The following is an 18148-nucleotide window of genomic DNA, read 5'->3' as shown; positions in this document are numbered from 1 at the left end:
AATCCCTTTAAAATTTCCTGTAATATTGGCTTAGAGGAGATGAACTCTTTTAGGCTGTTTCTTCTCTGAAAAGCTCTTTATTTGTCCTTCGATTCTAAATGTTAACTTTGCTGGGTAAAGTTGTAGGTCCTGGGTTGTCATCATTTTGAATATTTTGTGCCAAGTCTTTCTGGCTATTATGCTTCTCTTGAGAAATAGGCTGATAGTCTTATGGGTGTTTCCTTGTATGTAACTAAGTACTTTTCTCTTGCTGCTTTTGAGTCTCTCTTCAAAATTAACCTTTAGCAACTTAATTATGATGTGTCTTGGAGTAGGCATCTTTGAGTTTATCTTCTTTAGGACTCCCTGAACTTCCTTGGGTTGTATGTCCATATTCTTCACCAGGTTAGGGAAGTTTTCCATCATTAATTCTTCGAATAGATTTTCAATTCTTTGCTTTGTCTCTTCTCTTTCTAGTATTTTTATGATGCATATGTTGTTGTGCTTAACGTTTTCTAAGAAGCTTCTAAAACTTTCTTTATTTTTGGATTCTTTTTTCTTTTTTCCCTTCTGATTGGGTGTCCTCCCCCAATCCTCTATATCAATGATTTGATTCTCCGCTTTATCCACTTTGTCGATTCCCTCTAATATACTCTTCATCTCAAATATTGTATTCTTCATTTCTGACTGGTTTTCTACTATGTTTCCCATCTCCATTTTTATGTTTTTTATCTCCTTAATAAAGTTGTCACTGAATTCATCTATTTCCACCCCCAGATTCCTTGAGCAACCTTATAACCAGTGTTTCAAACTCTGCATCTGGTAGATTGTTTGTCTCCATTTTGGTGAATTCTTTTTCCAGAGCTTTGTTCTGTTCTTTCAAGTGAGGCATGCTTTTTTGTCTACCCATTTTGGTTGCCTCCCAGTGTCTGTTTCAATGTATTAAGTAGGGATTCTAAGTCTCCCGTTCTTAGTAGAGTGGCTTTATTTATTAGGTATGCTGTGGGTCTCCTTGCCACAGACCTGTGAGGATTACGGCTACAGGTCTAGTTCAGCCACAGCCTATGTACCTCTGGGGCCACATTGTAAGAATCACCAAGCAATTCACATGTGGCTGCCGTTCTTGCCAGGCTTATAGGTGCCTCAAGGAGCCAAGTCAGAAACTGGGGCTGGCTGCCACTGGTGCAGGGTCAGAAGTTCCTCTTTTGGGGTTTGTGAATCTTTGAGAGATTTTATGAATTTTTGTAGCAGGAGCCAAGACAATACATTTGTATAAAATACATCATGGATGCAGCTTCGGTGGGCACACAAGATTGGAGGGGAAAAGTCTTAGAGAATTCCCCGGGCAAAGTGACTTGTGCTATTTAGATTGACGGTGCCTATATCTGCAGGCTGGGACCGGGGAGAGCTCAACAATAGCTTACGGCTACACCTCTGTCCGGCAGCCAGCCATGCCTCCAGCCTTCGCCATGAATCTCAACAGTTCAATGCCTTCCCATATGTTTATGGTACCCCTCAAGTAACTGCCCTAGGCTGGAGCTCAAGAAGGAGCAAATTTCTCAGTGATTATGCCAGGAGTGGACCCTTTAAGAGGAAGGTCTCCATTTCCTACACCCTCTGTCTCACTCAACCATATCCTCAGCTCTTTTTCACAGCCAGATGTTGTGGGGACTTCTCTCCCCTGCACTGGAACTCTACTCTGGAGAGCGCAGTGTATGGAAGAAACTCCTTGCTCCTCAGATAGGAGAGGTGGCTCTGCAGCTTTGATAGCCCTCTCAATTCACCATCACCACTCAGAGTTGTGGGGCTAGGCCACACAACTTTTGTTCAGCCAGAACTCTGATGACTCCATGTATTGCCTGCTCTGTAGTTTTGCTATAATTTTTGGGTGGTCAGTAGAGGAGGCATACACGGTCTTTAACTTCTATGCCACCTTGAATCTCCCTCCATTAATTGTTTTATAAAAAGACTCTCATTCTTGTAGAGTCCATTTTGCATTTCCCCAACCATAACCATTTATTCTTCAGGTTGTATAGACCAGAAAATAAGTTACTTTTTAAGATTCCGCCATATATTTATGGGCCCCGGTCATGAAAATTATAAAATTGTTGTATGTACTTTATACTGTTGTAAGGACGTCTAATTTCCTGCAGAGCCTCTGACTAATCTATATATTTATTACCTCCTCTGAAAATTGGGAAATAGAACCAGTATGCACCAATTAAGAGAAAACTGTAATAGAAATAAAACATATACATACTGTCAAATGAACCCAGCGATAATATAATTTTGATACATGAGTATAGTGGAACTGTTATAGTGAATGATGACATCAAGTTTGGCTGTTTTCATTTTTATTTCTACATCTTAGTGAAACTATAATGTCCATATGTTAGAGTAAAATACATGCCTTTTATATTCATTAAAATACTACCACAAATGAAACAAAACAGTGATTAGGAAAATACAGTTATTTTGTCAAATTACTTTATTACTCTATATTAATTTAGCCCTTGTTCTAATTCTGGAATTATATTTCTCCTAGGGAGTATACAATGTTGACGTGACCTCCCTGTGAGGCTGCAGGGCTAATGCAACTGTGTTAACTTGTTCACAGAGCAGATTCTCTGAATCACTCTCCTCAAGGCCCCCATCACCTCCTTGTTTCTCAGACTGTAGATGATGGGGTTGAGCACTGGGGTCAGAATGGTGTAGAAGAAAGCCAATATCATGTCCTCTGCTGGAGATCGCAGGGATCTCGAGCGTAGGTAAGTGTAAGCAAAAGGTGTGTAGAAGAAAGTCACTACAGTGAGGTGTGTACTGCAGGTCCAGTAGGCCTTCTTCCTCCCTGCCGCTGAGCGCATGCGGAGGATAGTAAGAAGCACCCAGCCATAGGAACATACAATAGCAATGAAAGGCAACACGAGGAGGAAGATGGTGCTCGCAAACACTGTGCACTCATAGAACCAGGTGTCCATGCAGGCCAGAGTCATCATGGCTGGGATGTCACAGAAGAAATGGTTGATGGTTCTGGATTGACAGAAGGGGATATGGAGGACATATACAGTGTGGGCAAAAGAGTTGCTGGCGCCTGTTATCCATGACCCTGCGATCATTAGCACACACACTCTTTTACTCATCCGAGTGGGGTAGTGGAGAGGAAAGCAAATGGCCACATAGCGATCATAGGCCATGCATGTCAACAGCAGTCCTTCTGTGCCTGCTAAAGTCACGAAGAAGAAGCTCTGAACCCCACACCCAATGAACGAGATAGACTTGTTCCCCAGCAGGTAGTTGAAAGCCATTTTGGGGATAGTGGTGGAGACATAGTTCAGATCAATGAGGGAGAGCTGGCTCAGGAAGACATACATGGGGGTGTGGAGTTGAGCGTCCAGCACTATGAGGAGGACCATGGACAGGTTGCCAAGCAGAGCCATCAGGAACATGAGGATAATGAGAAAGAAGAAGAACAGCCCGATTTTTGATGGTGGGAGCAATCCCAATAAGAAGAAATCAGTTGACGTTTGGTTGTAATTCTCCATTCATTGGCTTTCCTGAAAGAAGAGAGAAGATATGCATGCATGTATGGTAAATAAAGAATTATGAACTGTGTATTTGTTTTTTGTTTTTTGTTTTTTAATTTTTGTTTTTAATCTAACTCTGAATATTTCAGGAAATATGCAGATTTTTAAATAAATAATTGAAGTTTATATTTTGAAAAAAAATAAAACCCATTTTCTTATCCAGACACTAGATCAGGGGGTCTGCATTGACATCCAAGAATCCATGAAATAACAAAATGAAAATATCTCTACCTACTAATGGGATATAAATGATTTTCTGCCCTTATAAATTCATATATCAAAAATATCAAATCTTTGAATTTAACATAAACATAATTCTTATGCCAAGACTAAGTCAGAATTTAATATCTATTTAAATGAATGTGGGTTTGTCTCATTATACCAATGAATTTAGTGATACCAGAGGGTGACATTTTTTCCAGTACTCGGGACTTTACTTTTGCTCATCATTTGAAACATAATCGCAACTTTTTTATCCTCATATTGGGAAGCTAGATTAGCTTTTTGATATCACTATGTTAATGTTGCTGAATAAACTCTCCTGAAAGTTTTCAGTAAGTGGTGTGGGCTAAGAAAAACACCAGTTTTTATTACTTGATACTATCAGGCACAAATTAATAGTCCTGATTGTTGAATTCTTCTATTATTGTCATTTTTATACTTCCATTTCAATTGCTCAGTGTTTCGTGCAGACCCTGCTCTAGATGTACTGTAAGCCATGTGCACTGTAGCTGCCATTATTCAGAGGCTCAGGAAATAAAAAATATTAATTATCATGAAATTAAAAAATACAGAAGAAATGTCAGATGGAAGATTTTAACATATTTTAGATAATGGGATTTGAACAGGAAAATGATTATTCAATTAATGGGGAAAAGGTTTTGACATTCCAATAAACTATGGTTGATGGGAGGAAATTGTATTCCAAGGAAAAATTTACCGGTAGAAAACACTTGACATCATGCCAGGTCGGTGGGCTGCCAACCATTCTGGTTTTCCCCAAATAAGGGGCTACTTGTCAATGGGGCTTTCTGATTTAACACCAGGAATGTCCTGGAAAAACTGTACCCAGCAAGTTACCATATGATTAACATAGAATCTAAGTTCATAGTTTCCAAGATTTTTGAGGAAGTCGAGAAAGAGAGGGGATTAAAATATACACAGAGCAAAAATTCAGAAAAAAAGAAAAAATATAGACAAAAATATTTTAAAATAAAAAGTCTTATCTTCAGAAATCTATAACATATTAATCTATAAAAATATGTGTTCTTGAAAATTTAAAAGAATTAGCCAATGTAAATGATTCATTCAATATTTTGAAAAATAAATATCAAAAAAATCTTCCAAGAAGTTTGATGCACTTGATCTGAGCAAATAAGTGAATAAGAAATGGAAAGTATAAATAAAGGAAAAAGGGAAGGACAGTAAGAAACAGGAAGTTAGATCATTGATCTAACAGTAAGGAACAGTAAGAAACAGGAAGTTAGATCATTGATCAGAAACAGGAAGTTAGATCATTGATCAGAAGTATGATTCCGGTATTTCTACAAAAGAACAGAAAAATATAGAGAATTAAATTAATAAACTATTTCTCAGAATTGAACAATATGAGCCACCTCTGAAACACTATTCATAGCGTTCAGCAAAATGAATGAAAAATACTCTGATAACTCATGATATACTAATTGAGAAAAAGTAAATATTTCCTCTTAAAACGTCCTTTGGTTTTCTGTAGAAGAAACAGCATATTAAGCTGCTATCAAGATATATTTACATTAGTCTGAGTTATTTACCTGTTGCCAATGCTGTGTATGAAATAATTTTTACTATTGCTGCTTATCATTGGTTTTCTAAAAAAGACTTTCCATGGCAAAATTTCTAACAAGAATTTATTATTTACATAGTATCATAGACATAAGAGGATGCAGGATATAAAGAAGTCATGGAAATAGTAGGTGACCCATCAGATCTGGCACTGTATGTATGGAGTGTGCAATTTTAGTTATACATTTACACTAGGGCTTCACTAAGATGAAAGGATCTTCCTGGAAAGGATTCAATCAGATCCAGTATATGTGTATTTTAAAGAGAAGACCATTTTTAAATGGAAAGTTAAACTTCTATTAGATTATTTTTATGTAGTTTTATTATGCTTCTAGTCTCTTAAATAATAATACTAACCTACCTATACTTCATTTTCAAAAATATTTCACCTCTTTTGATTACTTTCTATCACCTGAAAACCGTTGACATTTAAGCATTAGAATCAACTTCACAATATACAGGAGAAAACAGAAATCACCTGTCTAACATTGTACACTGGGTGAGAGAAAGGGCATGCTACACTCCTGGGCAATTTCCTTCTGTGTGAGGAAGACTCAGGTGTCAGGCAATCTATTGCCCATTCTAGCTGGCATCCAGGAATTATGCTAAATTGACAGCAAGCTTGTGAGGTTGGTATTACTGTCCACGTTTGTAATAACTGACATTCAGAAAATTTAAGTGACTTTCCTTACAACACAAGCTAAAAATACACCCTTATCCCTCTCTATATGAGAGGTGGTGAATCAGAAATGTGAGGTTCACATTTTAGCCATCCAAAACTATTTACACATGAATTCTCTAATCAGAGTAGGCAGTAGATGACTGAAAATGTATTTGGTAAGTTATTTTATGCCTCAATAAAAAAAAGTTTTAGAGTTAAAACTTTCATATTTCTCATCTCCTTAAAGACATGCTTCCTTGGGTCTCCTGCTCTTGCTGTTTTCACTGGTGTGCTGCAGCAACCCAAGAGTTCACGCCAGCCTCTGGAACATGGGAGAAGAAAGGCTTCACAGTATCACTTAGGTACATAATACCTGAGGGATGCTAACTGAAGTCAAATCATATGTTGCTTTTAATCAGTTGTAATTCCCTATCTAGGAATATGTTTACCGAAGACCACCTGCACTGGCCCTGTAACTCAGGCCGCAGATGTACACATTCTATCCTCAGGTTACTTCCTAAGTTTGAAAGTGATACACATCACATCTCTGTAACCACTTTCTTTTCATAGCTCCATTTTTCTTATGCTTTTCTTCAGAAGTTCGGAAGTAATGTATTGAGAAATATTTCTCACTTTTAGAATTCATGTATTTATTGTTGACAAAAAATGTTTAAAATGCACTTGATAGTTACAGATTGAAAAAAAGTATTAAGACATAAAGATTTACTGTCATTTCTTCAAAACTACACAGTGACCCCATGGATAGCCAGTCAAAAATTCCTATTTTTGGATTCTCTATGCAATGTTGCGTCCACAATTCAAAACTATTTGAAAATTCAGTTTCCCTTCTTTTCTGTGTGACTTTTCAGACCAGCAATAATTCTTACCAGAAATTAGCTTGCTTTATCAAAGATACATTATTCATAGAAAAAAAATTACGTTTTTGGGAATCCTTTAGGGAGTCTAACCAGCCAGAGCTCACATGTACAGTCTGACACTCTACCTTTCCTACATTATACAATTATGCATCTGTGAGTGTCATCCAGTGTGAGGTTTCTCATTCAGCAATGCTTAACTCAGCCAGCGCCAGACTAAGAGATATAAAGTGCACTCAATGTATTAATAGCATGCATTCCTCGAGTGATTTAAATGTTTAAGTATGTTATTTAGTATTTATACAAATTACATTTTCAATAATAAGGTACAAAGTGAGAATTTATACTCGTGTTCATGTTCCCACAATTTCATAAGTTAGAATTGACTAGAATCGAGTGCATGTGCACACACACACAGAGTCTAGGATGGATGCTGCTTTTGTGCTGTTTCAGGATGGGCGATACCAATACATTCACAGAATTAACTGTCAGAACTTAGATTTGCCTCTAGTACTGCCACTTATTAGGAATGTGATATTAATCTGGTGAATTTTACTTTGTGAGCTTGTCGCTTGCAATCTAACAGGTATAAAATCATTAAACAAGGCAGTACATAGTGAGTACTAAGCACATCTGACATGTAAGTTATCAGTTAAGCAAGTGGTTCTTATATGGGAGGTGAATCAGCCCTCTCCCCAGGGGACATAGGGCAATGTCTAGAGATGTGTTTGGGTGTCACTACAGCCATGTAGCAGTGCTGCCAAATATTCTAATAAACACAGGACACTCACAGACAATAAATGATCTATCCCAAATTGTCAATTTTGTTAAAAAACAAAATAAAACAAAACAAAACTCTCACTGTATCTTTGATCTTCTTAGTTTTCATCTTTGTCTTCATCATTTGCACTTTGTCTTCTACTATGACTATGCAATGATGATGTGTTTTCTTTTTTTTTATGCTCCCAAATGATTCACAAGGACAATTTCAGGTTGCCCATGCTGTCATCATGTGTCTATTCAGGAAGTGCATAAAGCCAACAGCAGGGGACAATCAGCACTGAGCTACAGCCCTGGGCAACCTGTGACCACCAGACCTGACTGGCACAACTGCATTTGGGAAACACCTCCAGGGTCTTTACTGAACACTTGGCTCCAGATGTGACCTTGACCCTCAGAGTCAGCTGTGCAGCCAGTTGATTCAGTTCCCATGGGTGAGCACTGCACACACCCTAACCATTTCAATAACTCTCAGTCCAACCCTCATCTCATCTCTCTTGCAATTCTGATATCTCACATGTGGATTAGCTTGGAAAACAAACTACACAAACACCAAACTGTTGTCTGTGCTGGTCTTCCAGGCACTCTGTCCCACACTGTGTAAAAAGCATCCAGCCTGGCACCCACCTCTAATCAAATTCTGAACTCTACTTGCCTATGAATTGACTCCTGGATTGCAGCATCATCTCTTCCAGATGTGCAAGTACACCTCCAAAAGGGGGATTTAAAATGGAATTATAATTTAGCTACAGGTGAATCTTTCACTGCTTAGAGTAAAATGTCCATTTAAAAACATCGCATTCCTCTTTCTCACAATTGCTGCCAACTCCCACTCTATGCCAGAGGTTCTGTAGCGGGCTCTAGATTCATCATACCATTCACAAAGCATAACCATGAATACTTTCAGCCATTAAAAGTATAATATATAGTGTATGTAGAAACTTGAAAAATATTATTACATAAAGTGGGTGAAATAGCATGTTCAACCTGATAGAACATTGTTATTAAAAGCATATTTTAAAAATTAAAAAAAAAAAAAGACTTTCCCTTGGTCTTGGAGTACCCTCCCTTGCATTGTCTAATGTCATCAATCCTTCTTAAAGTTTAAGCCTCCTGTTAAACACACCTTATTATATATGTTTCTTTGGTCAATTAAGACACAAATTCTTCTGCCATCTGTGGTTTCACCTTAGCTCTCCTGTACTCTTATTTTCACATCCATCACCCGCCATTGTCATGTTCCCAGTGCCTATGTTTCATGAATACGGCAGCCTTAAGAGAGGGCTGTGTGCTATGCCCACAATTCAGGGAAGAAGATTACATATAACATCAACCATTTCACCATTTTTTACTTTCCATCTATAGTATATATCAGTGAACACAAAATTTTTTATCAGTACTGAAGATTATATATGTGTGGGCATAAATAAAATTTTGTCAAAAAGGTTCATGAGTAGCTATCATATCTTTACATTTTAATTTTTAAAACTACATGTAACAATTCAGGGAAGAATATCCCACATAACATCAACACCTCACCATTTTTCACCTTCCACATAGGGTATAACATTTGTGATCACAAATTTTTTTATCAGAAATAAAGATAATGGATATTTTAGGAATAAATAAAACTGTCTTTACAAAGTTCACATGTAGCCATCTAACTCTTTGAATTTTACTTTTAAATCTACATTTAGCAATTTGAAACACAGTAGAACACAAGTATAATTTTTCTTTTGAAGTTCTCTAGTTAATGAGATGTGAATTTATCTCTAACTGATCCCATTGCTTAACAAAGACCAATTCTTTATTAATATAATCAAAATGCTCCTAAAGCATTTGCATGTTTCTTGATAAAATCAGAAATTAGAAGCAGTAGGTCCCTGTCTTTCTAACTTCTGTGCAGTGCCTTGTACATCTCTTGAGCAAACTTCCATGAGTATATTCTAAAGAAAGTACAAACTCACCTCTCAAATCTGGACTTTTCCTTTCAAATACATCCATGAAGATACATCTGCAGCCTTCGCTCTAGGTTTCAATTCAAGGATGTTAATTCTATTACTCATTGTTTGGCTGGGGTTCATTGGGCAATGTCTCCTGAGACTAGGACAATGAAGAGAAAGTCATTAATAAAGTAGGGTGGCCTCAGACTAGCAATGGGAAGGACAATAGAAACTTCCCAGCTGTTTTCAGGCTTGTCACTTCCAGTTCCTTGGAGGAAAAGCCAAATATCATTTATATATTTTTCTTTCTTTAGTTTTCAAGAATTTATTGTGGTGATATTAGTTAATAAAATTATATCGGTTTCAAGTGTGGAATTCAATAATACATCCTAGGTACACTGCATTGTTATTCACAACTTAAAGTTAAATTTCCTTTCATCATCATATATTTGACCCTTTTTACCCTTATCTACCTCCTCTCCTCCCCGCATTCCTCTGGTAAGCACTGAAGTGTTGGCTATGTCTATGAGTTCCTATTTGTTTGTGATGCTCATTTGTTGTTTTCTATTTTATGTCTCACATATGAGTGAAACCATATGGTTCTCAAATTTTTCTGTCTAACTTACATCGCTTAGGATGACAATCTCAAGATCCATCCATGTTGTCGTAAATTACAGCATTTCATCTTTTTATGGTTGAGTAATATTCCATTCTTTCTATATGTACCGCAGCACTTAGGTCGTTCCCGAGTCTTGGCCAGGGTGAATAATGCTGCTGTGAACATCAGCGTTTACGTGTCTTTAGAGATGAATATTTTCTAGTTTGGGGGTAGAGATCCAGAAAAGGGATTATTCTAAAGAACAACTTGTTCAAAAAACAAATGTTATTTATTTTAACATTTTATTTTATTGAAAGAATTATTTTGTTGACGTTTTCTACATTTCTTAAATTTATATTCTACTATCCACTAAGAACATAGTTACACTGCGCCTACACATACTAATTAAATTTATTTTATTCAATTTACTGACACATTCATTAAAATAAAATAAAACAAATTTTAATGGACTCATCATATTACATCTATACATACACATATTCACACACATGTGTTAATTTTATTAAATATATTATACTATATTATATTGTTTTGTACTAATTATATATTATATAAAAGAATTCGTGAACATTTGGTCTTGCCCAAAATGTCCATAGGGCCATTTGGTCCACAAGAAGAGATCCTGATTATATGCCATTACCAGCAAGGCTATAGAGGCAAGAAAGGTTGTTGCTGGTAATACTGCCATAACACAGCTATGGGACCAAAGTCACATGTAAGTATTGTTTATATTTTAACTTTGTGGACATGATGTTCCAAATGTTGATACCAAGTGTGGACACATTGTTTTTCTTTCCAGATAAAGACAAAAGAGTATCGGCTAGTTTCATTACCTGGAACATCAAAAAATGCAGTGCATGAATCAGTTTCTATAAGAAATATTCTTCTAGTGGGGATGGATGCTGGCAGTGTTGAGGGTAGGAGCAGCAGGGTGTCAGGGACAACAAGATGGATTGTTGGTCAGACGTCCTGGACAAACCTCCACCCTCATTCCTTTGGCTTTTTCACAGGTAAAGTAGATGTGTTACACAGGCTAGTGCAAGGAATGATAAGGCCCTAAGATATGTCATCTTCTATTATGGGTTTAGAAACTTGAAAGGTCTCTTTACTTAAAGGATTTGGTGAATTCTGGAAGAGGTTTGAAGGATCAAGTAGAAACTTAATAAAAAAGTGCAATGTGGATTCTGCCAATATCAATTGGAGAATTTGCCTGTATGGAAGATGACAGTTGGTCCAATAAAGACAATGGATCAGTGCTCTCAGATTCAGCTCCAGTACTGTCAAAAAGAGAACACAATTAAAAATGTTGAAAGGCCATTTAATACAACTAATTGTCCATTCTGATAGTTACTATCAAACTCTAATATTATTTCTCCCTTTCAGGAAGAGAACATTCCAGCATTACACTTCCTTAGGAAGTCTCAGCCTAGTAAATATGAAGCGGCAGAAGAACCAAGCGAAAAAATGTATCTTAAGAAACCTGAGCAAAAAGGCTTAGGTTCAGAGACTAAACCTGTTGAGTGTATCTGACATCCCCATCCTTTGAACTGTGTTATTGCTCCGAGGCAGAGGCAAGTTATGACAGTGGGGCTGAACGTTAAGAGTGCAGCGCCAGTCAGTGAGAATAGAACAGCTCCTTTATCATGTGAGTAGTTTCTCTAGGCAGATGAGGGGAAGGTGGAAAAAGTCCTAAAGATCTCTTGCACCCCATCACTGGGATGTAGAAGGTCCATGAAAGGGCTGCTTAGAAGGCTGAGAAACTCTGAAATGCTGATACTTACAGCATACATGTTTCCAGTGTCCTTACTCTTTGCAATAATGGCAAGAGTTGGAGTCTTTGGTTTTGCATTGGGCCCCTCATTTGCCAAGTCTAAAAATTAAAAATCTTTGCAATCTCACTTCTGTGTTGCTCATCTAGAGTATAGGTAAGCTGATTGTCCAAATTAACCAAATATTGGGTGGCCATAGTCTCCCATTCCATCCCGTTATCTTAACCAGGAGGGAAAGCTCTCTGTTAGGCCCATTAACAAACAAAGAATTAGAAGTTACTCGATTAAATGGACTGTTTAGGTTTTCACATTAATGATATCTTAGGACAATTTCGTTTTTATTTTTTTCATCAGAAGGGACCAGAAAGACTAAAAAGGGGAGACATCTGTCAGAGACCAAGTCCTTGTTATGTTTATTCCCCTCCCAGCAGCTCACAGACTGGATTATGTGCCCCTTATGTTGAAATGACCAGTTATTTGCTTTTTTGCCTCCTTGAAAGAAGGAAACAAAAATTACGTTTTTGCTGCTGATTTAACCATTTGAAACTCACCTCATCATCCTTTCCTGGATCTGAAGCTGATGTTTCTAAAATTCCCATTTCATTGTGCTTTGGTAAGTTAATGCTAGAGAAAGCTTAAATGGCTTTAGTACAAAAGAACATTCTTGAATATATCTCAGAGAGCTGTGGACTTGAGGCCAGAAGCAGTTGGCCTTATTGTGATCTAAGACTTTGGTGAGGGTCCACAGGCTAAGCAGTAACACCAAATCTGAATCTTCACTAACCCGGGAAATCCACTGGCCATGATGTGGAGCTATCTGGGATCCTGAATTACCCAATTTGCATTCAGCAGAGGCTCTTTCAACTGCTGAGGCTTAGGTATTGCCATCAAGGACCCTCAAGCCTGGTAGACTTAGGCCTTTTGTTGAGCTACCAGAGCCCCAGTGCTTGTGGCTGTTGGCTTTCGTTACTATATGGCTTTTCCCTCATGCCTCCAATTCCAAGACAGGCAGCCACCAACCACAGATAGGTTTGTAGTTCTTAGCAGGTAGCCTCAGACTTGTAACACCGTAGCTAACATTGGCCTGCATGGGAGTCCCTCCCAAAATGCCCTAGAAACAATATACCCAGTTGCTGTCTTCAGACCACAACAGAGAGCCACCTGATTAGCAAGCAAAATACTCAACGAGTGATCTCAACAGGCACAAGAGCCTTTTGAGACAAATGCCACTCTATGGGCTCAGCCCCAACACAGCGGCTCATACCCTGTGGATATAGCCAATCCTCAAAGTCAGTCAGCCTGAGAGTCAGTCCCACCCACTGATGTGACAAAAGCACTCAAGGCTTAACTACAACAGGGGGTAACATATTACCCACACAAAAGACACTCTTGAAGCACTGGGCACAGTTGATCAGGGAGACTGTGCCACTAAGCCATACAGGACACTTACAATATAAGTTCAATAGGCCAAACAGGAGACATAACAGATCTACCTAACACTTGGAAACATGCACAGAGAGGCACGCAAAAGCGAATGAAAAAGTAAAAAACATGTCCCAAGTAAAATACCAGGAGAAAACTCAAGAAAAAAAAATGAGGTAGCCGGGATCAGTGGAGGCTGCTGCTGGAGGCTTGGCCTTTTGGGCCTACTGGTGGTGGTGGTCTAGAGAGGTGTGTTGGCTGGTGGGCAGCAATGAGGCAGAGTGAGAGACATCCTCAGATCTCTCCTCTTGAAACAACAATAAGCTGAACAACTAAAACTCAACAAAAAACACCCAACTGCACACCAGCACATCTGAGCGTGGGATCTGTGCATAAGAACTACCACAGGTCTGAACCCCGGGTGTCTGGTGGTGGACTGGAACAAATAAAGAAGCTGCTTTTCACAGCCACCAGAGCTCCTTACAGGAGGAGGGGGAGGGGTGAAGGTGTAGCCACTTCCCTGATCAGCCTGGCTGGAAGTGCCAGAACTTCTAGCAGTGGGAACCAGGGCCTAGTCATCATAGCAGAAAGCAGAGAAGTTGGACGGGACCACAGAGAAACAACAGCTGATTTTTAACGAACCCGATTGCAAAACTGAGGCTGAGCCACAGCCCCCAACTCCCAACCCAAAAGTCCCCTCTTACTATAACCTCTAAGACCAATCACCATGGAGCCCCATGGGAATCTAAGCAAATGCTACTGAAACTGTTGCTAACACTGACAGGGACTGAAACTGAAACTGAGAGTAGCAAGTGTGATTAAATACCTACAAGAAAAAAAACAAAAGATATTTAGGCTTTATATAAAGCAGGGATCCAGGAGGCTTAGATGCTACCTAAAGGAAACCAAAAGAAAAATGCCTTCTTTGCAGCAGGCTAAAGAGAGACTTTTATATAATAAGTCTTCTTTCTGGAAAAACAGCAGAATAAAATTCCATTAATACCTAGGCGGAGAAATAGTCCATTAAACACCAAGAACAACCAAGGTTACAAGGCATCTCAGCAAGAAAGAGAAAAATCTCCAGAGAATAAGCTTACAGACATAAAAATATGCAACTTAAATGACAGAGAATTCAGGATGGTACTTCTGAAAAAACTCAATGAGATCCAAAACAACTCAAATCAACAATTTCAAGAATCGAAAAAAAACAACTAGATGAGCAGAGTAAAAAGATTGAAACCCTCAAAAAGAACCAAATAGATCTTCTGGAGATGAAAAACACACTGCAAGAGTTGAAAAATGAAATAGCAAGCTTGGGAAATAGAGTTGATCGAATGGAGGAAAGAATCAGTGACATTGAAGACAGAAATCTAGAAATAAATCAGAAGGAAAAAAAAGAGAAACTGAAGAATGACAAATAATGAAAGAGAAATTTAAGAACTAGCTGATACCATCAGGAGAGGAAACATAAGAATGGGCATTACTGAAGGTGAGGAAAAGGATCAGGGACTAGAAAGCAATTTCAGACGAACGGTGGACAAGAATTTCCCAAATCTGAGGAATGAGCTGTAGCTTGGAATTCAAGAACAAAACACCCAATTATCACAACCCAAAAAAGCCTTCACCAAGACACATTGTATTAAAATTATTGAAAATCAGCAACCAAGACAGTTCTCAGGGTAGCCAGGGAAAAGAAGATGGTAACATATAAAGGAAAACCCATTAGATTATCATCGGACTTGTCAACACAAACTTTACAAGCCAGAAAGAAATGGAAACAAATATTCTAACTATTAAGTGAAAGGAACTACCAGCCTAGAATGATTTATCCAGCTAAGCTCTCCTTTAGATAAGAAGGAGAAATTAAGACCTTTCCTGACATCCAAAAATTGAGAGAATTCTCCATTACGAGGCATGCACTACAGGAAATACTGAAAGTTGTCAGCTCCTCTAAAACAAAATAACAAAACAAAAAATAAAATACCTAATTAGGAGTAAAGTGACTATTGGGCATATAGAAGCAGAGGAGTGCAACTCTTACCAATAACAGGTCATTAAGTTTAAATAACAAAAAGAGAATTGCTATAGCAAGATAGTAATGAACGTTCAGCATATATAGGGACAAACTGAGACAACAATGACTGAAAAGGGAGGATTCAAAGATCCAAATTCACAAAGGGGAAAGGACATAAGGCAAATGCAGAAGAAAATGGGCGACTGTATATATATAACTATTCTTTTCATATTCGTAATGGTAACCACATACCAAAGATTCAGAACTGAAGTATATAATAAAAACAAGAAGAAGCAGAGGGAAAACTACAAAAGGCAAACAAAATAAAGAAAACAGAAGCACAAGGACAAGGAAGCAATGGAACCACCGAGCTACCAGAAAGCAAAAGATAAAATGGCTATAAGAAAACCTCATATTTCAATAATCACCCTAAATATAATTGAACTGAACCAATAAAAAGGCACATAGTTGCAGAATGAATCAAAAAACAAAACCGAACCATATGCTGCCTCCAGGAGACACATCTCAGCTCCAAAGAAAAATACAGACTCAAAGTGAAAGGGTGAAAAATGATATTTCAAGCAAATGGCATTCAGAGAAAAGCAGGAGTAGTGGTACTAATATCAGACAAAATAGACTTCAAAATGAAAAAGGTAGAGAAAGATACTGAGAGACACTTCATAATGATAAAGGGAATCATGCACTAAGAAGATATAACACTTATTAACAGCTATGCTCCCAATCAGGAAGCCTCGAAATATGTAAAGCAATTACTAACAGAACTAAGGGAGAAACAGGCCAAAACATTATCACAGGACAGGACTTAAATACCCCACTGTCGAATATGGACAGATATTCCAAACAGAAAATCTATAAGGAAATATCATCCTTAAATGACATGTTAGACCAACTGAACATAATTGACATATACAGAGCCTTCCATCCCAAAACAGCTGCTTAAACATTCTTCTCTAGTGCCACATGGAACATTCTCAAGAATCGAAAATATCCTGGGACACATAGATAGCCTCAACAAATAGAGAGGGTTGAAATCCTACCAACCATATTCTCTGATCATAATGCTTTGAAACTAGAGATCAACTGCAAAAAGAAATCAACAAGAACAACAAATACATGGAGACTAAACAACATACTACTGAAGAATGACTGGGTCAGAAAAGAAATAAAAAGAGAGATCAAGAGATACACAGAAACAAAAGATGATGATAGTACAACATATCAAAACTTCGGGGACACAGCAAAAGCGGGCATAAGAGGAAAACTCATATCATTACAGGCCTACCACCAAAAACAAGAAAGAGCCCAAATAAACAACCTAATGCTTTATCTTAAAAAACTAGAAAAGGAAGAACAAGTGAGGCCTAAAGTCAGCTGAAGGAAAGAAATTGTCAAAATTCGAGCAGAAATAAATGAAATTGAAAAAAAATTTTTTAAAATAAACAAAACATGGAGCTGGTTCTTTGAGAAGGTTAATAAAATTGACAAACCCCTGGTTAGACTCACTAAAGAAAAAAGAGAAAGGACACAAATAAACAAAATCAAAGATAAAAGAGGGGAAATTATGACTGACATCGCAGAAATACAAAGGATCATACAAGAATACTACGAAAAAGTATGTTATAACAAATTTAATAACCTAGAAGAAATAGATCAGTACTTAGAAAAATATAGTCTTCCTAGACTGAATTAAGAAGAACTGGAAAATCTAAATAGACCGATCAGCAGTATGGAAATTGAAACATTCATCAAAAACCTACCAAAATGTAAAAGTCCATGGACAGATGGCTTCACAGTAAATTCTACCCAATATTCAAAGATTTAATACCTATTCTCCTCAAACTCTTCCAAAAAGTCAAAAAGGAAGCAATACTTCCTAACTCATTTTATGAGTCCAATGTTACCCTGATACAGAAACCCGGTAAAGATAACACAAAAAAAGAAAACTACAGACCAATATCTCTCATGAACACACATGCAAAATTCCTAAATAAGATACTAGCGAACCAAATACAGCAACATATTAAAAAGATTATTCACCACGATCAAGTAGGCATAGGAATGGTTCAACATACACAAATCAATTAATGTGATACACTACGTAAACAATTAAAAAATAAGAATCATATGATCATATCAATAGAAGCAGCAGAAGCCTTCAACAAGACACAGCATCCATTTATGATCAAAATACTTAACAAAATCGGTATAATAGGAAAATACCTTAACATAATAAAAGCCATATATGACAAATTCTCAGCCAACATTATACTTATTGTTGAAAAACTAAAAACCTTCCCCCTAAGATCAGGAACAAGGCAATGCTGTCCACTATTGCCACTGGTTTTCAATATAACATTGGAGGTCCTAGCAAGTGCAATCAGGCAAGAGAAAGATATAAAAGACATCCAAATAGGAAACGAAGAAGTCAAACTGTCACTATTTGCGGATGACATGATTCTCTATTTAGAAAACCCTAAAGACTCCACAAGAACACTACTAGAAACAATAAGCAAATACAGAAAAGTCTCTGGATACAAAATCAACATTCAAAAATTCATAGCGTTCCTATACTCTAATAATGAAGTGTCAGAAAAAGAAGTGGAAAAAATAATTCTTTTTGAAATTGCAACAAAAAGAATAAAATAGCTAAGAATAAA

At 37.4% G+C, this 18148-nt stretch overlaps 1 protein-coding gene across 1 annotated transcript; it reads right to left on the bottom strand.

Moving 5' to 3' along the window:
• Positions 1-2567: 2567 nt before the first annotated feature.
• Positions 2568-3521, bottom strand: LOC120620521 (olfactory receptor 2L3-like). The gene has a single exon (XM_039885586.1). It carries the CDS (start codon positions 3519-3521, stop codon positions 2568-2570), a length of 954 nt encoding a protein of 317 aa, XP_039741520.1.
• Positions 3522-18148: the final 14627 nt, after the last annotated feature.

This window comes from Pteropus medius, unplaced genomic scaffold, assembly GCF_902729225.1.
Source record: "Pteropus medius unplaced genomic scaffold, Ma_sr-lr_union100, whole genome shotgun sequence".
Lineage (NCBI taxonomy): Eukaryota > Metazoa > Chordata > Mammalia > Chiroptera > Pteropodidae > Pteropus > Pteropus medius.
This window is presented reverse-complemented; position numbering and strand designations above follow the sequence as displayed.

What these genes read in the sequence shown, in the direction of transcription:
- LOC120620521 (XM_039885586.1), bottom strand. Translation starts at nt 3,521, where the DNA reads ATGGAGAATTACAACCAAACGTCAACTGATTTCTTCTTATTGGGATTG.